We start from the raw sequence: 27,466 nt of genomic DNA on the forward strand, positions 1-27,466 counted from the left end.
AACAATAACAACAACAATTCAATTATTTAATTCATTTTAATAATGGTAGTTACATTGCATTTCAGCCAAAGACTGAACAAAGCTTGTTTACTATGCAATGTTTACATTATCTCGAATATACATTAACTTCACAGCAATAAAGGAACAAAATCAATATTCCTGATGTGAACAGTGCACTTACTTCTTCCAAAGAGACATTACATTTAAAAGGAAAATGTGATAGAGGAATCTGTTTATATCTTTAAAAACTGTAATGTAAATAGAACCAACTTAATTTGAGGTAGGAACCATAACAATAAAATAGTATTTTTCTGTGTTGAAATATATGAAGTTAACCTGCTTGCAAAGAACTACATGAGGGAGACAAAAATGTGCTTTAAAAAAAATTTTGACGAAGTTTTTTTTGGTAAGTGTTATTTTTTCTGTTCTGCTGATCACTAAAGCATGTTTCACACTATTATTTTCTATGGCCCATGGGTATTGCAGCAGTAGATGATAATTGTCTGGATGGCTTCTTGTGAAACTTCCTCGTACAACCTATGATCTGTTGAATACCTCTGCTAAACTAACTGTCTTTTTTTTAAAACTCCATCTACAGGGTCGAGTTCCCCAGTTCAACACCATGTTCAGTTCCCTTCGCCACTTCCCAAGGTTCAACGTCCGCCTGGATCCCACCGACCCCGTACCTCGCTTTGTGTCCAGGCAGTGGAGGGGCTACGCAGACCAGGGGAGGGAGGCTCTTGTCAGATATAAGACGTGAGTATTGCAGGGGTGGATCAAGGTTTATGTAAAGGGGCAGGGAGGGGGAGGAGGTGGGGAGGTGCCCTTTTTTACAAAAGTGTGAGCACACTTTTTTTGGTGGCAGTGATTTACACGGAAAATATATCTGTGACAAGCAACCAAAATTACAACAACTAAACAAGGAAAGAAATTTTGCATGAAAGGTAATAACAATTTTGGTCGAAAAATTTAGGGAGGGAGAAGGGATCATTGCACCCGAGCTCTCTTTTTAGTTTTCCTAAGCTAATTTCAATGACAAATGTATTTTGCCCAATATTATGTGTGCTAGTCATATGTACTGTACTGCATGCTGGATAATGTTCAGCAAAGTGTCAATCACAATGGTTTTCTGCATGCACTCGACTCCAGGCAGGTGCCTAATGTCTCCTGGGTAAAGGACGGCAAATGTAGATAAAATGACTAATGACTTGCCTCTCTCTCATTCATCTTTTCCCTAAACTAATTGCAATTGATGACAAGTGTATTTTGCTCAATAATATGTGTGCTACATGTATAGTCATACGTACTGCATGCATGCTGGGTAATCACAGCAGGTGCCCATTGTCTCCTAGGTAAAGGTTGGCAAATGTAGATAAAATGACTCATTTATCCTCTTCACTCCAGATTCAACTATGCCCCTGACCTGAAGGTGCCCACCGTTCACCATCCCGAAGCCCAGGTCGGAGGTCAGAATCGCTACAAGTACTTCAGACGTCCCATCATACCATTCCTACAACAAGTCCCTCCAGAATTTGTCATGGACAACTCGTAAGTGAAGCTAACTTCTAATAATACTAATGTATCTACTTTAAACCATAGTAGTTCAAAGTTTCCTAATGGTCTAAATGTGTCAGTTTTTCCTTTGCTAATCAGAAACAGTTATTTGTAGTTCTTCCTCACTCTTTTATAGTAAGAAAATAACTTTGTTATTAAAGGCATCGTTTAACAATGTTAAATCTGAGATGCACGGCCCTACCTGTTATCAGTGTCTGTGATATGGTGTAATATTGAAGCCCTAAAAAAAAAAAGTGCCTCAACAAACTAAAAATCTTTGAGTGAATGGTTTTCCCATACTCGTTTTTCCCAATAAACTGTAGTGATATGAAAACCGTTTGGCAAACGCAAAATTTGGTTTCGATTTCCAATCATAAATATCTTGATAATCAGACAAGCGATCGGCTTGTAAAAATCATGGGATTCCTGACTGACTTAAAGGTTTATAATTATCATTGCAGCATGAGCTAAATCCAGAATTTAGTTTCATAATCTGAGGAAATGTTACAGAGTCGCTTTAAAACATAGTAGTTCAGAGTTTTCTAACGGTCTAAATGTATCAGCTTTTCCTCCGCAAATCAGAAACTATTATTTCTAATTTTTTCACTCTATCGTAGTAAGAAAATTAAAAAATGTTACTATTATATTCATATATACAGTCAAACCTGCTTTAGTGACCACCTGTCTACAGAGACCACATCCCCCCTCAAAAATGGTTTCTCATTGAAACAGGTACTAAAGGAACCTGTCTTCAAAGACCACTTTTTGTGTTTCCCTTGGGCAGTAGCTATAGACAGGTTTGACTGTATATTAGTGATCAGACATTTACCTTTTGCATGTATTTGTTCCTTATTTCTATAAACTTGATGTACTTTTTTCTTGTCATTATGTATTTTCTTGAATATTACTGTAACGCCAGTGGAAACCAAATTTCTATGTAACTTGTTTGCAAAGACCAAAAAAATATTTTGTATCTTGTATTGTATCTTGTTGGGTCATCCATAATGAGACATGTTTTTAAAATTGATTTGCATGTATAGATTGGCACATATGGGAGGTCAGTCTGATCAGGTAATGCAGGAGAGAGCCCCGACCCCTCTCCACAGGACCGTGGAGATCCAGACAGACTACAGGGAGAGTGAGACCCAGACAGACCCCTACACGCCGGAGTATGTCGTTAGACCAGGATCTCAACCAGAGCTCCTCACATTGGCAACACTCTCATTCGGTATGAATCTCATCAAGACATTGGATATTATATAATGAAATGATAATAGACCAGTTCACGGTTAGCACATGTCCCAAATGACCTCAAATATCCACAGATCTTCAAAACATGAAGATGTCCCACTTTGTACATACTTAAAATAATACAATTTTTAAAAATGGGACATTTTCTTGCTCACTCTGTGTATATAGGATTAAGCAATGTCCCTACGGCAAAACTAGTTTGAGTAAAAAAAAAAAAAGTTTACGGTTAGCACTGACATGTCCCAAATGACCCCGAATATCCACAGATCTTCAAAACATGAAGAGGTCCCACTTTGTACATTTTGAAATAATCACTCCAACAGCGATGGAGGCGCTACACAAATAGCCTTTTTTTCCCCTTCAAAGAATACTTCCACCTGTGTATCATGGAGTGCACTGCTTGTGCATAAATCAATAAGGATTACATAACTTCCATGAGCATGTATCCAGTATTTTGTCTCCGTGTAATACACAATTTGTTCAGTAATGACCTTTATCTGCTCATGCTCAGACTGCAACCGTAAACTGGCTTATTGTGTGTATATTTATGCTACAATAACTACTTTGCTCCAAAATGCTCAGAATCCATGAGATTTTCTATCTAATTTTCTCAAATTTTAAGTAAGTAAAGAGATGACAAATCTTGAACATCTTAGATTGAGAGAATATTTTAAACTCTGAAATAGATGTTTTACTTTGTTTTGCAAAGTGTTCATGTGACTGCATTGGGAATTACATTCTTCTAAAATTCAAAGTGATCCTTAGTTTTCCTTTAGAAAATGAATCAATATAGGATCATGTACTCGATTAGCATGACCTTGTTGCTATGGTAACTGTGAAGCGAACCTTACCCTCATAAAAATATGCTAGTATCGAGTCTTGATTAAATGTAAAATTGGGAAAGAGGATATATTTCTTTTCGTCTTTTTCCATTTTAAAGGCATTGTTTAGCAATGTTTTCAGTTGTACAAATCCAGTTTTACCCTACTCATTTTCTAATTCCAATCATTAATATCTTGGTAATCAGACAGACGATGAGCTTGTAAAAGTTATAGGATTCCTGACTGACCTAAAGGTTTATAATTATGATTGCAGCATGAGCTAAATCGAGGATAGTTTTTAGAATCTGAGGCAAAGAGGGGCATTTCCAAAAAACTGGTCTATACCTTTAAGAGATTAATCTGTTATAACTTCAATGGCTCATCCTATTTTCAGGTCATGGTTTACCAGCGGGCCTTGCTGAGGTGGAGATGATCGAGAGAGCTAGGGCTAAGAGAGAATGGGAGGCGACTCTTCCACCCCTGAGTGACGTGACTCAGCTGGAGAAGAGAAAGAGGATGATGGACGAGATGGAGAGGAAGGAATGGACTCTCAGAGAGGAAGAGATTGAGAAGTAAGTCATGGTACAATGCTTCAGAAGTAACAAGAACTGTTCATTCAGGCTTTGTTATCAAGAAATCCTAATTAAAGGGCCTTTGTATTACTAGCGACACTCCATATTCTCTGTCAACATTTCGTCAGCCGGCTGGCAGAAGGGCATTAGCGCGCGAGCGACTCGAAAACTACTTTTTGAATTATTCGCATTTAAAGATTTGTTTTATATTTAAACTGCTTTTCCTCCCGAAAAATTGATTTCAAACTTAAAAGACTAATAGAAATGTTATAGTAGAACAGGGCCACATTTTTTCCCTCAGAAATAAGTCAGTTTTTATAAATGTTTGAGGCGATTTAGTGCTAACGCCCTTCTGCTTAATGCTTCATTTTTGACCTGAAGTTTGAGCTAACGCCCTTCTGCCAGCCAGGCCACGATTTGCTTTGACCCTTAAATTCACCTCTATGAATTTGTTATTAAATTTGAATACTTCTCTCTGTATTTCAGATTGCAGGAGGCCAGACTGCAGCTCCTGCAGAAGATCCTGAAGGAGCGTGAGGAGAACCACGCCAAGCTGAGCGCTAAGAGACTGGACAAGCTCTGGGCCAAGAAGCAGCAGGAGAGGGAGAGGAAGGTCGCTTGGATCCGCAAGGAACATGTCAAATGTAAGATTTAGATGTTGATGGTAATGGTGATGATTTTGGTGATGTTAATGATGATGATGATGGTGATGGTGATGATGAGGATGGTGGTGATGAAGATGATGGTGATGATGATGATGATGATGATAAGGACGATGATGATAATGATGATGGTGGTGATGATGATGATGATGATGATGATGGTGGTGATGCTGATGATGATGATGATGGTGATAATGATGATGTTGATGATGGTGGTGATGATGATGGTGGTGGTGATGATGATGATGGTGGTGGTCTGTTGTGATTATCATGATGATGATTAGACTGGCAATGATGTGATTGTGTTGCAAAAGCTGGCAATAACAGTTGTTATGGCATTGATGGGGCTATATTCTTCAGAGCGATTTTGCTTTACAAAATTGGAGACCTTTCCAAATTTAATTTATAGTACAAGGTCAATATGAAACCATTTTTTTCTCTCTGATCTTGTTTTTAATACCACATTCTCACCGTTTTCATAAACAGCTATACGCAAGCTGACCGTGAAGAGGCGGAACGTCGAAGGCAAGCTGGAGAGACGTGACATCACCAAGGACTATTCTGCGTTCGCTTCAGAGGCCTACGCCCCTAGGACCAGACATGGTGTCTTCCTGGACAAGGGCTCTGAACAGTACACGGTCAAGAGCAAGTACATCACTACATACCAAGGTATGTGATAAGAATATACAAATCATACACAGCAGCGAGGGCATTAGTAAGAATTATCGCCTTGGGCGTGTTAGACTGTTCCCAAGGTACCTTGTGTGGGTACTTTTACTAATGCTCAAACAAAATGATGTGTGCTATTTGCTTTATAAGACTATATTTTATTTGTTTTATAAAATGATGTTTTATAACATGATTTTACTATATGACCGGTCATTAGTATACAAATAATACACAGCAGTGAGGGCATTAGTGAGAATTACCCATACGAGGTACATTTGGAACAGTCCAACACGCCCGTGGTGATAGCTGGGGGTGTTTAGACTGTTTTGAAGGTACAGAGTGTGGGTAATTTTACTAATGCCCAAACAAAATGATGTGTATTATTTGTTTCATAAGATTTTTTTTATTTGTTTTTTAAGATTATGTTTTATTTGTTTTTAAGATTATGTTTTATTTGTTTTGTAAAATGATGTTTTATAACATTATTTTACTAATTACCGGTCATTATCAAAATTACGTACAATAAATACCCCAAATGCCCAGATGTAGCCTCATGGACATAATTTCTAGTCATTTCCGCGACTTACATACTTCTGATGTATTGAATTACTTTGCAAAATATTTTCATAAGTGATATTCAATAGTAAAATTTCACTTGTTTTCATTTGTCATTTTATTGTTCTTTGTTATTGGGGGTGAGTGCTCAGATATTCATGCTCATCTTTATTATTGTCATCATTTTCAGGTCTGCTAGAGCTTGAGAACTCGCTCCCAGACTTTGTGACCCAACCCAGAGTGATCGCTCCAAAACCCAAATCCTCTGGCAAGGCTGGCTTCATCAAGCGAGAGCAACGGAGACAGAATGAACTCAATGAGATATACAAAGGTAAGACTAGTAATTTACAATTTTGACCACGGCCCCATATTAAATATAAGAATTAAAATGATAAAAAACAGAAACAGAAACAATTAGAGTAGGAGTTAATAGATTATCAAAACTATTGGCTAGCAGGTATGGGTATCACAGTATTCACATTTCCTTGCTAATGTTCCTCACTAATGAGGACATTGGCCTACGAATATTGCTTTAAAGATGAAGTTGAGTTCTGGTCACGCAATTGCATTGTGAAAGAAACGTTGTGGAATCGATCAGAAAAGGTTGATCATGTAGCATTTGATTATTGGTGAGTACTGCAAGGTTTTGGAATCATCAAAATGATGAGAAAGCATTTGAGGAGCCATGCTTTTCAGGGAACATTTTTTATCTGATGTTCTTCCACACTTGCATAATAACAATGATAATAACGCGCACAAATTATTGTTCACCTCTTCCCAGAACTCAATCTTCTCTTTAACCCTTGTACTTATTGCCAACCTTTGCAGTATTTGTAAATAAGAACAGAACTGTCAAGAAACATCTTTGTGGACTTGTCTGGCCTGATATTCTTTCACACTGATGCTATGACATTTACCTTGGTGGCACTTGCTCCAGGCTTTATTTCTTCAAATGTGTAGGGTTAGGGTTGGTAAAATTTGGTATATTAATAATAATAATAGTGGCTGCTTGTATAGTGCACAGGTCCACCTTTCAATGCTCATGGCGCTTAGGGAAAAGTACAATATTTACAGCGAAAAAAAAAAAAAAGTTTTCAGTTGTGATTTGAATGTTTCTGTTGACGACAGTTGAGGTATTTGTAGAGGGAGTTCATTTCAGAGTTTCAGACCCATGGCTGACAAAGCCCAATCGACCCAAGCATGTTTTATGGTATGGGGTTAGGGTAAGGGAAAGGTATACTAGGGCTGGATCTAGGGTGTAAGTATAGGAATTCAATTAGTGCGGGAAATTACTGCAGAACAATTGTCACAGGAGCAAGCGTCAGGTTTGCTAGATGGATGTTGCTGTGTTTCTCAATGTTTATTCCAGTTTTTATTTGATTTTACCCTCTTTTCTTTATATTTTCATATTTCATTTAATACTTCAATTTCTTTCATTGATGAATTTGTTGACTTTTAGGCATTAAAAGTAAACCATTGGTCAAAGGTAGGTTGATAGTGTAGTTTGCAGTTTCTGTCAATCACTGCCGATATTTGCTGTCTCTTTCCATGTATTGAAGGGCTAGCTGGCTTCAGTATGAATGTATCTGTTATGTTGCCACATAATTTTTCTTTTGTTTCTACCTGTAAAACTTTGTGATCGAGAAAGAAGATGTGTTTGGAATGGAGGAATGATGAGAGTAGGTTGGTAGTAATGGAAGGGTCTGCACATCTTGTATTGTTGATGAATTTGTTAAAGGTAATACAAAGTCTTGGGAAATTTGGGAAAATGGCCAAATAGCGCTTCTTTAAAATGTTGATATATTTGGATGCCCCTGGCCTGAGGATGTACTATAAGCACTAGAAAAATTGGCCCCTAAAACACTTCTGCCTTCGAGAAAAATTTGATATAATAATTTACTGGTAAAGTTTGATAAATTTCAAATAGCTTATACGGCCATCCAATGGTTGCTGAGACCATAAAAATGTCAGAATATGCAGTTGTGATATATAATTTCCAAACGGGAATAGCAAATCGGCTGATTATTAGTAAAGAAACACTGTTTTAAAGCTAAATTGATATCTTGACCTTGAGAGTGAGCTATACAACATAAAAACTTTATTATTTACAATTTCATCACTTTAGATTTGATTTCAACCGTAACAACGATCACTGAATATTGTAGGGTCGCATACGCTTCCAATATGGTCATTTGAACCAAATTCATGACCCTATACCAAAACTTTGTATTACCTTTAAGATGTACTTTGTTTCTCTTAGGTTGGCCAATTGTTTGAGTTTATGTTAAGAAAAGGTGATTTGTGCAGTTGTTTGCTTTCTTTATGTAAGTTTTTATGTAAAAATAGTTAAGGAAGAGAAAAGAAAAGAAATAGAAAAAATGAAACAACAAATAAACAAATAAAAAAAGTAAATCTATATGTTTTTTTTTAATCTGACAATTTCCTATTCTTTATCTAAATGTATACGTTTTTAAAGAAATTGTCTCCTGAATTTTGTGGTGACTTGTTATTTCCTGCAGTGTCGGTCAATGTAAATTATGGAATCTGCTTTTTTAGTTGCATTTCAATGCATGTAATGAGATATAAAGTAATTATTTCTTGTAATGCAGAAAATATAATTTCAACAACTATCAGAAAACAGAGTAATAGCCTAAAGTAAAATAAGAAAAAGAGGAATAACCTAATGCAACAGAAGAAGAAAAAAAGAGCGATGAGGAAGAGGAAAGAAAAAGAAGAGAAGTAAAGCAGTTTTAAGAGAAAAGGAAGTAATAAAGGAGAAGAAAAAATAGGAAGAAAATGGGGAGAGGATTTGCTGAAGGAGAAAAGGAAAATATGAAAGAAGACTTTCTGGATGAGAAGAAAGAGAAGAATTCGAGGAGGAAGAAATTGGTAATCTAAAAAAAAAAGTAATACAAAAAAACTGTCTTTGATATTTTTTTATTTATACACTACATATTAAAGTGTCTTTTCTTTTCTTCATTCAATATAATTTTTAGGTGTAAAAAAGGCAAAAGCCACAAAAGGTATGTTATTTTGAATGTAGTTTGCAGTTTACGGTGAATTACTGCACGGTGATGTTATTTTACAACTGGGTTTTGCTGAGTCTGTAAATTTGTAAATTGTTTAGGTTCTGTTGTCGAACATGAGAGTTTGTTGGAATGGTTTTGATTGTGAGATTTAAAAATTCTAAGTTCTTCTGTTGTTGATGAAATTGCTAAGTAATCGTTGTGTTTATCCATGTAAAATTCGATAAAAAGAGGATGTGTTTGAAATTGATGAATGATGAGAGTAGATTTCTGCAGCTTGTATTTATTGTCGGTAAATTTGTTAAGATGTACTTTATTCTCTTAGTTTGGCCAAATGATTAAGTTTATTTTAAGAAAGGGTAATTTTTGCAGTTGTTTGCTTTCTCTGTAGATGTTTATTTCTAGAAATAGTTAATGAAGAGAAACGAAAAAAATAAAATAATACAAATTAAACATCAGAGTACACACTCAAACAAGCTAAACTACTTCCTGACACTTGTCGTTTTTAAAAAATCTACATGTACATGTTTTAAAGAAATCTCTGTTGGGTTTTTGTTTTGTTTCCTGCAGTGTCGGTCAATGTCAATTATAGAATCTGTGTGTTTTTAGTTGCATTATAATGCATATAATGAGATAAGAAGTAATTATTCCTTGTAAAGTTGTAATGCAGAAAATATAATTTCAATTTTTCAACAACTATCAACAAGTTTTGACATGTAGTAGTAAAATAAGAAAATAGAGGAATAACCTAATGCAACAGAAGCAGAAAAAAAAGAAGTAAAAAGCGAAAAGGAACCAGAGAGAATGTGAAGAGAACTATAAAGCAGTTTTAAGAGGAAGAAAGTGATAAAGGAGAATACAAAATGGATTCACTGAAGGAGTAAAGGAAAAGATCTGACTTTCTGGATTTATAAGAAGAAAGAGAAGAATACAAGGAGGAAGAAATTGGCAAACACAAAAGAAAGAAATGGAAAAAAAATTAAAAAACGTCTTTGATATCTTCTATTTACTATAAAGTGTATTTCTTTTCACCATTCAATTTAATTTTTAGGTGTAAAAAAAGCAAAAGCCACTGAAGGTATGTTTATTGAATGTAGTTTGCAGTTTACAGTGAATTACTGCTGATATTTATTGTACCGATTTGATGTTATTTTACAAATTGGATTTGCTGAGTTTGTTTGTTATTGCCTTGTAAATTGTTTAAGTTTCTGTTGATGAACTGAGGGTTTGTTGGAAACGTTTTTGATTGGGGGGATTTAAAAAGTAGAAGTTTTACTGTAGTTGATGCAATTGCGAAGTTTGCTTCTTTTACCATGTAAATTGTTTAAGTTCTGTTGATGAACGTGAGAGCTTGTTAAATTGTTTATTATAGGGAGATTTAATGGTCTTTGGGCTACTGTTGTTGATGGAATTGGAAAATTTGTTTTTCATTGCCATGTAAGTCGTTTAGTTTCTGTTGGTGAACATCAGGGCTTGTTGTAATGTTTTTTGATAGGGAGATTAAACAAATATATATCATTGTTTTGGTGATGAAATTGAAGTTTGAGAGGATATGACATGCAAGTGAGTTTCCCCAGTCTTTGAATCTCTGGGCAACCAAATTTGGATGGCAGATACTCAGATAATGAACAGGATTAAAAAAAAAAAATCAAAATGATTTATTTGCCCAACACTCTTTGCAGTTAGTGTTCTTTGCTAGATGCAGAGAAACTTATAATTACCATTGAACTACATGTATTGTTCTGTCACTTTACTTCTTGTCCTGTTATTGGCTGATCTTTTTAATAGTGCTGCAGTGTTGGTCATTATCACGGTTCTAGAGCAGTAGAGCTTTTCTTTGTTGCATCTATGTGCTTCAAGGTTACAAACTGTGATTAGTAATTTTTGTTTTAAGACCTCTCAGAAGCTTTTAAGTTACTTTAATACAGCACTTGAAATGTAGAAAAAAAGAAAAGAAAAATAAGATGATGATAAGAGAGACAAACAATTTGTTTTTCTTCAGAAGGGAGAAAATGTAGAACAATACAAAGGTTGGACAAGTGGAATAAATAAATTTAAAGGGAAGGGAAGCAGGAGAAGTGCATTGAGAAGAGAAAGGAGGAAGGGAAGGGAGACGATTTGGAACAAATGAAAATTGATTAAAGTGAATTCAGGCTAAGTGATGATCCTTAGTGTAAGGTAAATTACTGGTAATCCATTCCGTACATGCTTTTCTTACAGTATACATCTCTAAGGGTCTTCATTACATAATTATAACGGCATTATCCAAAGGTTGATGCTTGATCAATATGAGGAACAGAGGGGCGTTTCACAAAACTTGTCATCAGTGAAAAATGACAATTTGTGTTATAAGCTACTGAAATCCTTGCTTCTGATTGGTTATCAGCAAATTTGTTACTGATTTTTGTTATTTTTCATTGAAAAAAGGCTTTATGAAACAGGGCCCAGATCATTCTAACATCATTGGCACCTTCCACCCTAACACAAGCCCTCATACCGGGAGACAGTACAAGAAATATGGGTTCTTTATCACCAGCATGATTGTGTTGTGTTTTGTTTCCCCAATGCACCAACCGTGCATGCATACAATTACCATTTATGAATTATTCATAGAATATGTAAATTTGTAACAGTAGTATTTACATTTTTTTCTTCTTGTTTCTCCTCAGGGATCAAGGACCAAAAGAATAAAGGGGTGGAGCCTCCTAAACCGCTCAAGTTCCTGCAGAAGATTGAGAAACCGATACCAAGACCACCTACACCTTCCGTGGAAGTACCTGATTTGGTAGGTTCCTTCAGTGTTTGTGAGACTGAAGTGGAAGAGAAAGAGGAAGAGAGAGAGAGCAAAAGAGAGACAGAGAGAGAGAGAGAGAGAGAAAGAAAGAGAGAAAGGGGTAGGGAGAGGGAGAGAGAAAAGAGATTACTAGCAAGCATCAAGTGAATAAAAGTTATAATGAACACAGGAGGAATGAGTTAGGAAAAATGAATGTGATAGACAGCTACTCAGGAGGAGGAGGAGAAGGAGAAAAAAAAGAAGTAGGGAGGGAGAATACATCGTAGCAAAGGAAGATTGGGCTAGATAGGAGGAGAGAGAGACTAAAAAATGTCTTGAAAGAAAAAATAAAGAATGAATAAAGCAGAAACTACTGATAGTAATAATTTTAGTTCCTTGATTAATGAGGATGCATTTAGCTTAAAATAAGGTATAAACGTGTAACTTCTGTTTCTTTATTTCAGGTGGAGGAGGAGAGAGAGCTTGCAATCGTCTTCCTTCAACAAGTCATCCGAGGCAGAGCTATACAAAACATGGTAAGTCCTCTAATACAGTCTTGAGTAACTACTTCTTTTGTTAAGTCTTGAATTCAATTAAGTGGGAGTGAATTTGTACTGTTCATCTTTTTACCTGAAATGTTTTAAACATCTGTTTCCCTCTTCTTTTGTAGCAGCTAGGGTTGTTAGTTTGCACATCTATTCTTTATAAATTATCAACAATCTTGTCTCCACTTATTCATATCTATGATTTAAAAAAAAAAACTAATCATATTTATAATTCAATCATTAAAGTTTAGTATCATGTTATTTTTTTAGATATATTGAAGATAATAGTTACCAACAAGGCAAGCTAGTTTGTCAGTATGAAAAGCTTGAACTCACAAAGATATTTGTGAGCATGAATCATGGTCTAAACCGCTGATTGACTGATTTAATAATTTATCTTGGTTTCATAATACGTGTTCATACCCTTTTATATAGAGGTGAGGTAGTTTAGCGGATACGTACGTCACGTCAAGACATTAAACTACATTCGCTACTCTCTACCCAGGTGTAGTAAATGAGTACCTGGTAGGAATCTGCTCCTTGATTGTTTTGGGGTAATACTAGGGTAATACTAGAACTTTGTAGGTGCCTCAAGCATCTCCTGGGATGGATATGTGTCTAAGGTGCTAAGATTGGCAACTGCCGCTCCTAATCTGTGGAATAAACCTACCCAGATTTCTTCGCAACCAGCATTCTCTAAATACCTTCAAAAAACATCTCAAAACTCACCTCTTCTGCCAACAACATAATCAAAAAGTGGATATAATCATGTATATAGAAAATGAGCTATATAAATACATTATTATTATTACAATAATTATTATTATATTTTTGATGAATGAAATATTGTTCAGTGATTGGTCAACAAGGTATCATGTGACCAAACATAATTGCTGTGATGTTACCGATAAGAAAAATAGAACTATACTGTCACGTCATCCATGGTATAGTGCACTATACCATGGATGACGTCATAGATATGTGATCGATCAATCGAACGATCAAGTCCACTAGAATACTAGAAAACAAAAAACTAGTGAAAATATGGATTCCTCAGCAACAGAAATAGTACTATTCCTACCACCTCGATCCATAATTTCAACTAGATCCTCTCAGAGCATGGTATATTTGTTTATTATTATCATCATGATCATCGGAGGAGGAGGTGCGATAGCTCAGTCGGTCTCGTGATCCGGTGACCCGGGCTCGAAACCAAGTCAATGTGCTAGTGCCCTTTGGTAAGGCATTCATCACCAGGTCTCTCGGAGAGGACCTAAAGCCATTGGTTCTCTGGTTGCTCACCAACAAGCATTTATGCTTTCTTTTAACAGTCAGATAAAATATCCACCAAGACCATTATTATAAATGTATCTATTGTTGTTGTTGCACTATTATGAGGAGACAATATGACTGATTTGTATTTGTTCTTGTTCTCTTTTCAGATGTTTGAAGGTAAAGAAAAGAGACAGGAGTTGATCAATGAACTGAGAAGCACCCATGCCTTACAGGAAGCAGAACAACAGATCAAGAAACAAGACAGACAAGCTACACTTAACATACAGAGACAGAGACAAGTACATGACCATAGGGTAAGACCAATATCTATTTCCACTATATATACCTGTCTTGCCACCTTCAAAAGATCCCTCAAAACTCACCTTTTCCCCCAATGATCTATGTGATAAACTTCCTGTACTGTAAATTTTTGTCCTCTTTTCATATATTTGTATTTGTAAGCGCTATGGTACTTAATGTTTTTAGCGCTCCTAAATATTCTATATTATTATTATTATTATTATTATTATTATTATTATTATTATTATTATTATTATTATAATATAAGGCTCATTCACATATGCAGCGATGAACAACTGTGATTTATGTGTGTACTGAATGAATGGCAAACGAGGATAAAGAAAGTAGCTGCACTAGCTCAGCAATGGTGCTACGTGTAATCACCTATCTGTTTAGATACAAACATGTGAAATGCAGTGCATATAAAGTACGCTTATGATGGTACGATATCAGCACATGTGAACATGTCTTAAAAAGCACCACAGGATATTTACGTTTTGCAAAGTCGATCGACATTGCGCACATTGCAAACAACCCATGTGTACTGTATGCAGGTATATGTGGTACTGCCGTTTTTTATAAGCTGCTTGATTGGGCGATATGTTAAGGTGAGAGATTTCTTCCAAAATACTGTTTTTTGTCCAAAAATACTGTTTTTTGCTCTTAAGAATACTTTTTTTTGTTGATGAAGGTTTGTATCTCTGCTATACTGCTAAACAATGTTTTTAAACTGTTGTCTTCTTCGATCAACCCACAGGAATCGTTCATTGATGAGGCCATGTCCAAGCAGGAGGGGGCCGCCCTGGGTGACATGCTGGACTTCCTGAGCAAGGAGCTGGTACGCCTCCAGGAGGAGCGCAGGATACATGCCTTCGCCATGCTCGCTGAGAGACGACGCAGGGTCAGGGAGGCAGAGGAGTCTGGCAGGAGACAGGTGGAGGAGAGGAGGAGGCGAGAGGAGGATGAGATCTTCAAACAGGTGAGGATAACAGGGATGATGATGATGGTGGTAACGATGATGGTGGTGGTAATGATGATGATGATACTGATGATGATGACGAAGATGATGGTGGTGGTTGTGGAGGGTCAGGGAGGCGGAGGAGTCTGGCAGGAGACAGGTGGAGGAGAGGAGGAGGCGAGAGGAGGATGAGATCTTCAAACAGGTGAGGATAACAGGGATGATGATGATGATGGTGATGGTAATGATGGTGATGATGGTGATGACGTTGATGGCGATATAAATTACTGATGATGAAGATGATGGTGATAGTAATGATGTTGATGGTGATAAAACTTACTATTGATGGTAACTTTGCCATCAATGTAACTACCATGGAAACCTTGATTTTGATTGGCTGTTGAGCCCTGTTACCATGGTAGTTGTCATTGATGGCAAAGTGACCATCAATGGTAAGTTTTATGCAACGGGCCCAGACACATTTCTGAACATGTCCTGTGGTTGTACTCTAATACATATTCAGTTCAAGTTCACTCAATAATGGTTTTATTTCTCTGTTTGTCTGTGTGTCTGTTGTGCAGCTGGTCAAGGTCCATCAGAACACTGTGGATACGTACCTCGAGGATATCATCCTGACCTCCATGGACAGGACAGCAGATGACCAGGCCAGACAGGAGGTCCAGGAGAGGGCCCAGCAGGTCAATGAGGTGGCATACTTATCTGAACAGAGGTAGGTTCTTTCTGCAGGGTGTAGATCATGCTCTTCAAGGAGAGAGGGAGAGAGAGAGAAAGAGAAAGGGAGGGAGGGTGGGAGAGAGAGGGAGGGAGGGAGGGAGGGAGGGAGGGAGGGAGGGAGGGAGGGAGGGAGGGAGGGAGGGAGGGAGGGAGGAAGGAAGGAAGGAAGGAAGGAAGGAAGGAAGGAAGGAAGGAAGGAAGGAAGGAAGGAAGGAAGGAAGGAAGGAAGGGAGGGAGGGAGGGAGGGAGGGAGGGACGGAGGGAGGGAGGGAGAGGAAGAGGGAGAGGGGGAGAAGAGGGCCGAGCAGGTCAATGAGGTGGCTTACTTATCTGAACAGAAGTAGGTTCCTTCTGCAGGGTGTCAACGAGAGAGGAAATAGAGGGAGAGGAAAGAGAGAGAGAGAGAGAGAGAGAGAGGGAGAGAAGAGGGAGGGAGAGGAGAGGAGAGGAGAGGAGAGGAGAGGAGAAAAAGAGGGAGAATGAGGGAGAGAGAAGAGGAGAGAAGAGGGGGAGGGGAGAAAGAAAGAAAGAAAGAAAGAAAGAGATAGAGAGAGATGAGAGGACAGGACAGGAGAGAGAGAAGAGGAGAGAAAGAGATAGAGCAGGAGAGGGAGAAAGAGAGAGAGAGAGAGAGAGAGAAAGAGAGGAGATGAGAGGAGAGAAAAAGAAAGAGAAAGAGAAAGAGAAAGAAATAATGAAAGAGTGAGAGTGAGAGAGAAAGAAAGAGTGAGAGAGAAAGAAAAATAGAGAAGAGTGAGCAGGTAAACAGAGATAAGGTACAGAGAAAACAGGAGGCCGTCGATCATGCACAATAAGAGCATTTTTTCTCATGTATGTATGAATTTGTTGAAACTAATGCAGATGGAGGATGAGGATTACGATTATGGATATGAAGATGGTCAATTAAATCATATCTTTTGTGATGTTACAGAGGTGAGCAGAAGGAGACCGTAGCTGAACTGGTCCAGATGTTCCTTCTTCCTGAGGTCCAGAAGATCACCAATAGAGAAAAAGGTACAATTTTGATCAAGTTTTCTCTTAATGGTTTGCTCATCCCAGTAGCACTTTATAGCCATTTATTAGAAGAAAATAGTACATCTTGAATAATCTGTGAAGTTTTGGATAGGTCAACAGCTAGGGGCCTCAGCACATAGTATGTTGGTTTGAAATATTGTCTTGTGTTTTCTAAGTCTTCGTAGGCAAAATTTGAAACATTTATATATTTTTTTCTGGGGGATCCACAAACTACAAGCACTGCTTTTTAGTGGATCCCCCCCCCCCCCATTTCCTCAGAAATTAAGAACTTCTTGTAATTATTTTATTATGTCCAAAGTTTTTTTTTTTTTTTTATAGTTTCCTGAAAAAATGAATTATGTATGAAAAAAATGTAATTTCTTTGTTTACCTTTCTGTTGGAAATGGAATAAATATGAATATGAATATGAATAGTACTGAAGCCATTCTATAGGCTCTATTCTAATTTGCGGAGTAAAATTATCTTGAACCTGCAGCTCTATATGAATGACCTTTTCTTGAGAGAATGCAAACCATTTTGCAAACAAGAAAACAAGATATGACTGATATCTAACTTATTGTTAAAATCATTCGTGGGTGTTCATTTTTAAATCATAAATGAAAATACTAATATACCCACGATACATGCGATTGAGTTCTTTATACAATCTATCTGCACTTGGGTTGAGGCTGTATGCATATAGGTGCGTAAACAGAATCAACAACAGGTGGTAGTAGATGGTTTAGTGAATTGATGAAACAAGTAATGCATCAGTTGTTTTATACAACAACACTTCTAGATCCTTGTACTTTGATGTAAGAAAGAATTAATTTCAAGATTTATTTTGTGTCATTATCGCTGACAAATAAATCCCAAGTTTAATAGGCTTACTTTTGCGTGCATACAGAGATAGCACTCTAACCTCTAAGAGTACTTACACATTGTTGGATAGTACTGGAAACTATTGCATGCTTTTTCATTTAAAAAAACGTGTGATAGTCTCAGTAAATGAAAGACACATGAATACATTAGACCAGTCATTTTCAGCAGTCCCCTCCATAACCAATCTGTTTTATATGCCTGTTGTACACTGTGGACCAATTACAAATATATTGTTAGGTTCCCTTGTTTTACTATGTACAATGCAATTCCATGTACTTTATTTTATTTTGTTGGAAATGGAAATCAACAAAATGAAATGAAATGAACAAATCCAGGAGAGTGTTGTAAGAAATATTCCTATTCTTCTCCCTGCAGTGAAGCAAGAGCAGCGCAAGCACCTCATTGCCGCACATAGCACCATCCACAAAGAATCAGAGGGTGTCATCGGCTTACACTCTAAGCCTCTGAGAGCACAAAGCACCGATGAGAAGCCTCCATCTAGACCAAGTGAGTTCAGTGTATAGGTTTAATGGGTGCACTGTGGGTGTTCAGTGTTTGGTGTATCATTATGAACCTATGTGAGTGTGTATGTACTGTGCTAAGAAATGCCTGACACTCTGAATTACTCAAAGCACCAAGCACCGATGAGAAACATCTGTCTAGACCGAGTGAGTTCAGTGTCTAGTTGTCGCAGCCAATGGGTGTCGGTGCTTAGTGTTCTCTCTACCCCTTTGGTGTTTCATTATGAACCAATGTGAGTGTTAGGAAAACGAAAAATGAAATTTCGATTTCCAATCATAAATATCTTGATAATCAGACAGGCGATCAGCTTGTAAAAGTCTTAGGGTTCCTGACTGACCTAAAGGTTTATAATTATGATTGCAGCATGAGCTAAATCCAGGATTTTGTTTCAAAATCTAAGACAAAGATACCCAATCCCTTTAAAGCAATGATATTGTGTAGTCAGTCATAGAAGTAGCCATTCCAAAGAGGCCATCTTTAAAAAAAAAATCAATTTGTTTTCAGTATCCTGTCGATAAATATTACAAACAGGATATTAGAAAGATTATCTTTCTCTTGATACTTTGAAAAAACAAGATACTTAATGGCAGTTAGAATTTGCATGTTTTTCATTAAGAAGAATTGTATCATATTTTGTTTTTTTCATATGCAATTAAGGGCAAAATCAAGAGAATGGTACAGACAGAATACAAAACAAAACAACGATAAGCTACATACTATGGCTTCCCCTTTGAAGAGAATGTAATGAACATAACTCTGAACCATCATATTTCTTAGGGCTTCTGTCTGAGCTTGATAATGAAATGAAATACAATATTGAAACTAAGACCTAGTTACGGCAGTAATTAGTATTCGGTCAGCTGCGCCCCCTCAATCAATATGGCTTCATTTTGTGACAAACATCGTACTATCTCTTGATGAATCTATTCTCTCTCCCTTCTTCTTTGCTGTAACATCTCTGAGGTAGATAACAGTCCAGGCTTCATCTTGTGACAAACATCGTACTATTTCTCGATGAATCTATTCTCTCTCCCTTCTTCATTGCTGTAACATCTCTGAGGTAGATAACAGTCCAGGCTTCATCTTGTGACAAACATCCTACTATTTCTCGATGAATCTATTCTCTCTCCCTTCTTCATTGCTGTAACATCTCTGAGGTAGATAACAGTCCAGGCTTCATCTTGTGACAAACATCCTACTATTTCTCGATGAATCTATTCTCTCTCCCTTCTTCATTGCTGTAACATCTCTGAGGTAGATAACAGTCCAGGCTTCATCTTGTGACAAACATCCTACTATTTCTTGATGAATCTATTCTCTCTGATCTTCCTTCTTTATTGCTGTAACATCTTTGAGGTTGATAACAGTCCACATTTTAAAAATTGACGTGCAATTTTGGACGATCATCGATCTGGAGAGGTTGGTTATTCATTGGGATCATCTGTGTCAGCTGTGTACAAAAATTCTTTTTCACTCAAGGGAGATCTTTCGCATTTTCGGCAGTGCTTTTTTTTATTTAGAACTCCAAAGTTATTTTCAGGTTTCTAGAGCTCAGCTGTTCTCTGCTCCTCCTACATGTATGTCTGTTTTCTCCGTGTGCTCAGTTGAAGAAAAAAAAAGAGGCATTACTTTTTCTCACTTTTGTCTAAAACATATATGCAAAATAGACCGTATCGCTAATTCTGCCGTAAGAGATTTCCTAAATCTTGCTGTGAAATTTGTTCTCATTTTGATATCGATGTTCATGAATTCTTTTCTTCATTCTCCTTCTTTTCCTCAAATAGCATCTGCATCCAAGTCTGAAAGAAAGACTCCATCTCCGACGGGTCAAAAGGTCACTTCTCGTCCACCCAGCGGTGCAGCTAAAGGTCAAGGGTCATCCAAGGGGTCATCGAGACCTAGCAGCGCCAGGAAGGGGTCGGCAGAAGGATCACAGAGAGGAAGTAGGGCAGGTTCACCAAAGGTGAGGACAGGCTTCGACGACGCTCTTTGTCTTGACAATATACCCCTACCGTCAAGTTTCTAACAAATTCACCCTGTCAAAAAAGCACTCAATTGGGTTCTGATGATATTGTTGTGTTGTGTGATTCTCTAATTCTCTAACCATTCTTCTTCTTTGCCTTTTGACCGTTCTTAATTGAAAAATTTTCTTCTTTTTTATTCACCGGATGTTATTTTGAGGATTTTGATCTCTCTACTTCTTGTTTTATTCTGTTCGTGTTCATAAAGAGAGTCATAGAGAAGGGGAGAGAAAGAAAGAGAGAGAGAGAATAAAAGTGAGAGCAAGGGGGAGGGAGGGAAAGAGAGAGAGAGGGAGAGATAGCGAGAGAGAGAAAGAGGGGAGATAGCGAGAGGGAGGGAGAGAGAGAGAGAGAGAGAGAGAGAGGTGGAGGGTAATGGGAAGGAGAGAGAAAGAGAGAGAGAGTTTAAATATGAATAGATAAAGTTGGTAGCTTGAATGACTATAATATCAAATCTTACTGCAGCTCTTTAATATCGCTTATGGAAATGAAAGACGTACATACCTTTGATATCAAATGATTCTTCCCTTGTTGATTTCATGTTTTACTTAAACTTCTGTTGAATCCTTTGCTGACAACTCTAACAGATAACTGTGTTTATTCTCTCCTCTCTTTTCTAATTGTTTGATTTGCGGTGATTTAAACAGCCTTCTCTCTCTCTGCACTAGCCCTAAAAGCATTCTTCAATTCTGTTTCCTTTCTTCAAGTTTGATAAAGTGTGAGTATTTTGAAACAGCTACTTTTTTCTTTGTGTATCTCATTGTATTCTTTTGCAAACTTATTCTCCTCATGTACACGTGTGTAGTATGATAATAATAATGCTTAATTTATTTTTAAAGATATAGGCTGCGATGCATATATCTTTACAAAAAGTATTTACATGATATAAAAATACATTATATAGATTTTCATAATAATACAAGTAAACAGTATGCAATTGTCAGAGCGCATGTAAGTCTACTATTAAATCTGTAGTACGATTTTAGGTGTATACTACTAATGCTGTCAAGCTTTTAAACCGGGATTACCTCTTTATTTAAATGCACCCTTATCTTTTGCTATGATTACTAAGACTGCTTCCCTACAGAGATGATAGGTTGTAGAAATTTATTTTAGAAATTATTAATTTTGTTGATACTTATTTAGAAATGAAAACAAAATGCTTCTCACTTTATTGTGTCATACTAAGCCCATGAAGGTTCCTACATTCTCATTTTATTGTGAGTTACATTTTTGAAATGTGTGAAGATATCCAACTATTTTTTGCTGGAAAATGACCCAATCATTATTTTCACAGAAGAAGAATTATCTTGTAGGTGAGCTGCATTAACATTTCTTTTAAGTATATAAGTATAAGTATAATAGTTTATTGTCCTTTTCAGGAAATTTGTTTTCCACTGGTTACAGAGTATTGCGATACAGATATATAAATGAAATATTACATGACAGTGATAAACATACACATATGATAAACATACAATAGATGAGATAATATATATGTAAGCCACGGTATATATGGTGGTTAAAGAGGTAATATCAGATTCCATTTTACAAAATATGAAGCTGAATTATTTAATATCAATGATTATTTCATAGTAAATCTTAAAATGATAATAAATACATAAATCATTTTCGAAGTCTGTGGATACAGAGTTTCTTAAGTGACAGACCAAAGAGAGTGGTCTTAGGAAACGCCTTATCCTGTCCAAGAATTGTGAATACAGGGGCGCCCCATAATATGTTTGGTGATATATTGTATTTTTATCCCAAAATCCAGGTAAAGAAATCCCCATCATCATCACCAGCTCCGCCATCATCACCTCAGCAAGACAGCAAACCAGCCATGGAGAGTCAGGAACCACCACAAGACACACAAGCACCGGCGACCAGCTCACCAGCACCACCAGCAGATACCCAGGCACCACCAGCAGATGCCAAGGCACCACCAGCAGATACCCAGGCACCACCAGCAGATACCCAGGCACCACCAGCAGATACCCAGGCACCACCAGCAGATACCCAGCCACCACCAGCAGATACCAAGGCACCACAATCAGATACCCAGGCACCACAATCAGATACCCAGGCACCAATGGACATATCTGATCAGCCACAGGCACCGACTAGTAGTGAAGAGGCACCACCAGTAGACACACAAGCACCAATGGAGGGTGTGTCTGATCAATCAGAGGCACCAACTAGTAGTGAGGCAGCACCGGCAGAGGGCATGTCTGACCAGCCACAGGCACCAACTGCAAGTGAAGAGACACCGGCTGTAGCAGCACAGCAGGGAGAAGCACCATCAGAGGCACAAGCAGATAGCACGGAAGGTGGCACCACGGGTACCATTGAACCACCGGAAGTGGTAACGGCAGGGCAGAAACAAGAACCACCCATCACCGAAGATCAGGCTAGTGTACCAACTGAGACCCCAGCTGCACCAGAGGAGGGCACCGCCCAACCAACAGAAGCACCTTCTCAGGGCGAAGGCACCTCAGAGCCAGCAGCAGTACCAATGGAGGAAGCCACCAAACCACCACCAGAAGATCAGCAAGGAACCGCAGAAGTAGAAGAAGTTCAGGCTGAGGTCAGGCAAAAGACAGATTCTGCTACACAAGGAGAGCGCTAAAGCTATCCATACTTCCCTCTTATATGATTTTCAAACAATTTAGTTATAACTGTTCATACCTTTAAGACCTAGAATTCTTTGTTGATTTACATTATCTTTATCTAAGTGAAAAGAAGAAGAAAACATCAAATCCATGGTTTGATTTTGTGCCTGATGTAGTCTTGCATCTTTTGTTAATCATTGGAACTAGAGTCAGATAAAATTGAACCAGCAACATTCCAGCATTTGAATCTAGGAACGAAATAAAAAATACAAAATGTTACATTTGAAATTTATTTGATGCAATTTTTGTACCAGATGGAATGGAATGGAAGGAAATAAATGTTCATTTTGAATTGAATTTGAAAAAAACAACCTCATGAAATAATGCTCAATTGCAAATTCAGAGCAGATGCTACTAAAACTCCAGTAAAAATATATGAGGGTTTTATGCGTTCTATGCTTTTATAATTAATTGAAACAACATAACCTAACCTAATCCCCCCCCCCCAAAAAAAAGAGCAAACAGAGAGAGAGAGAGAGAGAGAGAAGGCATTATAAGAAAGGAACTGTTATGTTGCCTTATAGTGGATGCAGTCATTTAGTCATTTAAAATTGAATTGAAATGAAAATAAAGCTGTGTTCTTGGGGAAATTCAAGTTGTTGGATGATGAAATTGAGATAAATCTGATGCATTATGGACTTTGTGAATTGGTCACAGAAGAAAATTGTGTCGGTCATCGTTTTAGGACAAACAGTTGAATTGAATTCCAGTATTACAAATGGACCTGTTTCCATTATCCAAATCTAACTGATCTTGTGCACATAGTAGATGAGGTACTAATTGTAAATAAAACATACTAATAAGCGCTGAATTGTGTATTTTCACCGATCACTGCAGCAAAGCTAGTCATCACTGCTTCACACACCTTGATATGTATAGAGCTGTACACAAATTTGAAGAATGTCAATGTGATGTAAGTTACTTATTGTAATGTAGATTCCTAAAGCATTGTTCAGATATGAGATGGTGAACTTCTGCGTTTTTCAAATATTTTAATGATGACATAAGTGTAATATGCTTTACATTTGTGTATCGATCTTATAACACAGAGCTATATGTGAGTGAATACGTGTAGGACCTTTAATGCGCACACTTTCTGTTCATTTACTCTATTTAAAATAATGTAGCTTTAAAAAAAAAAGACATAGCTAGGTGTAATATGCTTTCATATCTGTATCTTATAACACAAAGCTATATGTAGATGAATACGAGTACCGGTAGGACTTTCATGCGCACACTGACTATTCATATAGTCTATTAAAAAAAATGTAGCTTTTTTTTTTTAATGACGTAGGTGTAATACGCTTTACATCTCTTCATCTTAAAACACAAAGCTATGTGTATTATACGTGGAGGACCTTTCATGGGCACACTGCATCATTTACTCGTTAAAACAAGTGGCGTTTTTTTGTATTTTGTAGTGTTTTACCACGTCATATCTGAACACAAGCTTTGATTTAGGCGTTTCCATTCAGGGTGTCCCTTGCGACATGGCTTTTATCCAAAAAATGAAAAAAAATTTGATGGTCATTTTTATGTCAAAAGTAAATGAATAAAAGTCATGTTTTGTATGGAACACATTGTATGAAATTGGCCAATGGTACTCTATCGTGTGATTTCTGTGAAAGTATATTAGTGTTACTGTACATGTATGTGATAGATTTTGATTTTGTGCTTTATTACATTTTCGTTTCAGTGTAATACGCCACTCTAGGCCTACCCTCATCAGCTCGAGTTTGCCAAATAACAACCAGCTATTTTAACTATCCCGATCGCGAATTAACTAGTTAATTTGCGTCTCCATCAGCCTGAAGTTGCAATTAGCGGTACATTTGGTCGAGAAAATATCCCAAGAAATATTGGTCTTGTTCCCCCAGATCCCGAAATAGCAGGCTAATTTGCGCCCGTCCGAGCTAGTTTGTGATCAGCATATCGGTCTTGTGAAGACGCAATTTTGAAAATATCAGGTTATTTGGAAAACTTGAGCTGATGTAGATAGGCCTACTTTGAGCTACTAGTATTTTGTTTCCATGTCCAATGCATGTAGCAATTGTTAACTCACTAATGAAGATCTATTGATGGTGATTAAAGAAAGCATGTTTTTACTTGTAAGAAAGCAAACAGGGAACCGACAGCTTTTTAAAAGCCCTCTCCGAGGTACTTTTATAATGAGTATTAATGCCTATACCAAAGGGCACAAGCAACTCGACTTGGTTACGAGACCACTGCTCTACCGCTGACCCATCATGCTTCCTTTGGTGTATTGGTTGGACCTTAACCATGTGATTTTTATCCCCGGTTAAAGAGAAGGTTGAGTTCTGGGAAAACGTAGAACATTCATTTTGTGCTTTTCACTCTTTTAGAAACGTTTTTCTTTTCTTATTTCTTAATCAAGATTGAAAGAAGTTTTTTTTCAGAATTCAAATCACTGCAAACTTTGCCTCTATGTACAGGTAGGCCACATAAAACACACACACACAAAAAAAGAAGATATTCTTTTGCACTTATGATCCTCTGTTTATTCTGAACCCTCCCAAAACTGACTGACAAAAACTTTGGTACTTAACACTTCTATGGTTTTCCTTTGCTTTGTGTTAATTTCTCTGCATAGCTTTATCCTGCTTAGATTGATGTTACCCTGTAAAAATCCAGCATTTTTATATATATTTATCAGAAAATCCATCCATTTTGTAAATATGCTTTGTAAATAGATATATGAATATTAATTGGAAGTTGTATGCATATTGTTTTTTCATTTGGGAATGAATGTATTTATCACCTGTATATTATGTTGACCATCTTTGACCATATTATATGTTTGAACTGAATACATCTACATCAATCGTCTATTATTCAAAATTACATCGAGTGAGCTGGCGAAATGGCTTTAAAAGTGAATAGTTAAATTAAATTTTAGAATTTATAGAGCTGAGGTTGTAATCGTATAGCGCTAGCTTTGTAGGAGTTTACGGAAGGTAAATATGAAAGCTACAACCTAAAAATGGAAGAATTGTGCATTACTTGAAAACCCCATTCTACCTTTCTAATGAATCTATTGAATCCATTTAGGTTATTTAGAAACAAGGTTTGTACACTTTGATAAAAAAAAATTATGGTTCCATTTTAAACCATCAAATTAGATGCTCAAGGGTGGGGTTTGGGGGCAAATTCAAAATGATTATTGTTATTTTATATTTTGAAAGTAAAATCTTATATTGTGTCATTCTCTTTGGGATTTACATTTATATCATGGTTTTTTTTTTATCCCCTGAAAACCACTTGATAATGTTAAATATTTGTCCATGAGTTGGGCTATCCCGCTTAGACATACTCCTGTGACTTAATGACAGTTCAATTTATTTTATTAACAAATGTTTGTGTATATTTTGTTATGCTTTTTGCACGATTCCTATATGGAGTACAAATTATATTCATGTGTTATCATCTTGTCTTGAAGACTTAATAAAATGTTATAAGAAAAGCAAAACAAAGCATTTTTTTCAAATTATTTTTCATTTTCCTGTTTTAGTCTTCTGTCAATGAATGATAGTCATATTTTTCATGTGGAAAGTAAAAGAGCATTATTCACCATTATTATCTGTAGCAGCCATGTAATGTGCATTTGTGAGAGAGTGAAGATTTGTTTTTCAACGTAAATAAAGGAGAGAGAGAGAGAGAGAGAGAGAGAGAGAGAGAGGTGAGACAAATTTTCTAGTTTGACTTCTCAACAGTTCTATCTCAAAGGAAAAACAATAAGGATGAAAGTGAGAGAGAGCAGAGAGAGCGAGTGGAATAGAGAGAAAGAGAGCGAGAGAAAGAGAGATAGAGAGAGAGCAGAGAGAAGCTCTGTCTAAAGACGGAGGCAAAAGAAACATTCGATTGTGACTACCCAATATTTAATCTTTAATGAGAGGGAGTGAGAGAGAGAGAGAGAGAGAGAGAAAAGGAAAGGGATAAATAAGTAAAGAGAGATAGCAGGAATAGAAATAAAGAAGAGAGAGATATATTTAAAGAAAAGATACAGAAAGAGAAAGATATATAAAGATAATGAGAAAAGAAGCAAGGAAGTAGAGAACGGGCGGGATGACATTGAGAGGGAAAAAAAAAAAGAGTGAAGAGTTGAGAACTTGGGAGGGTTATGGAAGGTTGTAGAGTTGGAAGTGTTTTAGATCTAAAAGAAACATGAAGAAAATAATTATTGAACAGTTAGCCCCTTCTCCTCCCGATCAACAACTACCCGATTTTTATACAGTGATTCCTTGTCCAGGGGTTGAAGTTTGAATGGTGGTTCAAAATTACAGTTCCCCCACCCCCCCCCCCCCCCCCCCCCCCCTCCAATCCGCACAAATATTCTGCTTTGTTGCTCAAAACCACCTTATTTTCAGGGTGGCCTTCCCCTTTAAATTCAAATTTTATTGATTTCAATACAAACAGATAGGATCATAGGGGTATTTTTTTTTTGTTTGTTTGTTTGTTTTTTTTTTTTGGGGGGGGGGGGGGGGGGGGGGCTAATTTTCAGGGGTAGGGGGTAATTGTCCAGATACATTGGATGGTCATTGCCAGACATGAGATATACTTTAGTACAGCTAGAAGAAAACATTTCTACAGGCTATGCTTTGTGGGCTCGTGTAACTTTGTCTCCGATTCTGAAACAAAATC

General features: G+C 37.0%; 1 protein-coding gene across 2 annotated transcripts in view; it reads left to right on the forward strand.

The window, feature by feature from the left end:
• The window catches only part of LOC589364 (cilia- and flagella-associated protein 91), a 32,824-nt gene extending 9,761 nt beyond the window's left edge, over positions 1-23,063 (forward strand). The window contains exons 3-19 of one of the 2 annotated variants that reach the window (XR_004062577.1): positions 599-756; positions 1,405-1,548; positions 2,595-2,782; positions 4,021-4,198; positions 4,685-4,842; positions 5,347-5,529; positions 6,275-6,415; positions 11,780-11,895; positions 12,348-12,419; positions 13,871-14,017; positions 14,761-14,982; positions 15,543-15,691; positions 16,628-16,710; positions 17,968-18,099; positions 19,899-20,077; positions 21,913-22,845; positions 22,903-23,063. Coding sequence is in view for 1 of the 2 variants with exons in the window: in XM_030977535.1 (XP_030833395.1) it covers positions 599-756; positions 1,405-1,548; positions 2,595-2,782; positions 4,021-4,198; positions 4,685-4,842; positions 5,347-5,529; positions 6,275-6,415; positions 11,780-11,895; positions 12,348-12,419; positions 13,871-14,017; positions 14,761-14,982; positions 15,543-15,691; positions 16,628-16,710; positions 17,968-18,099; positions 19,899-20,077; positions 21,913-22,764 (3,102 nt within the window). In the remaining variant the exon portion in view is untranslated. Of the gene's footprint in view, positions 1-598; positions 757-1,404; positions 1,549-2,594; positions 2,783-4,020; positions 4,199-4,684; positions 4,843-5,346; positions 5,530-6,274; positions 6,416-11,779; positions 11,896-12,347; positions 12,420-13,870; positions 14,018-14,760; positions 14,983-15,542; positions 15,692-16,627; positions 16,711-17,967; positions 18,100-19,898; positions 20,078-21,912 lie in introns of both variants that reach the window. The other variant, XM_030977535.1, reaches the window with a different exon arrangement.
• Positions 23,064-27,466: the final 4,403 nt, after the last annotated feature.

The sequence above is a fragment of the Strongylocentrotus purpuratus genome, unplaced genomic scaffold (genome assembly GCF_000002235.5).
Source record: "Strongylocentrotus purpuratus isolate Spur 01 unplaced genomic scaffold, Spur_5.0 spur5_scaffold_1, whole genome shotgun sequence".
Taxonomy (NCBI): domain Eukaryota; kingdom Metazoa; phylum Echinodermata; class Echinoidea; order Camarodonta; family Strongylocentrotidae; genus Strongylocentrotus; species Strongylocentrotus purpuratus.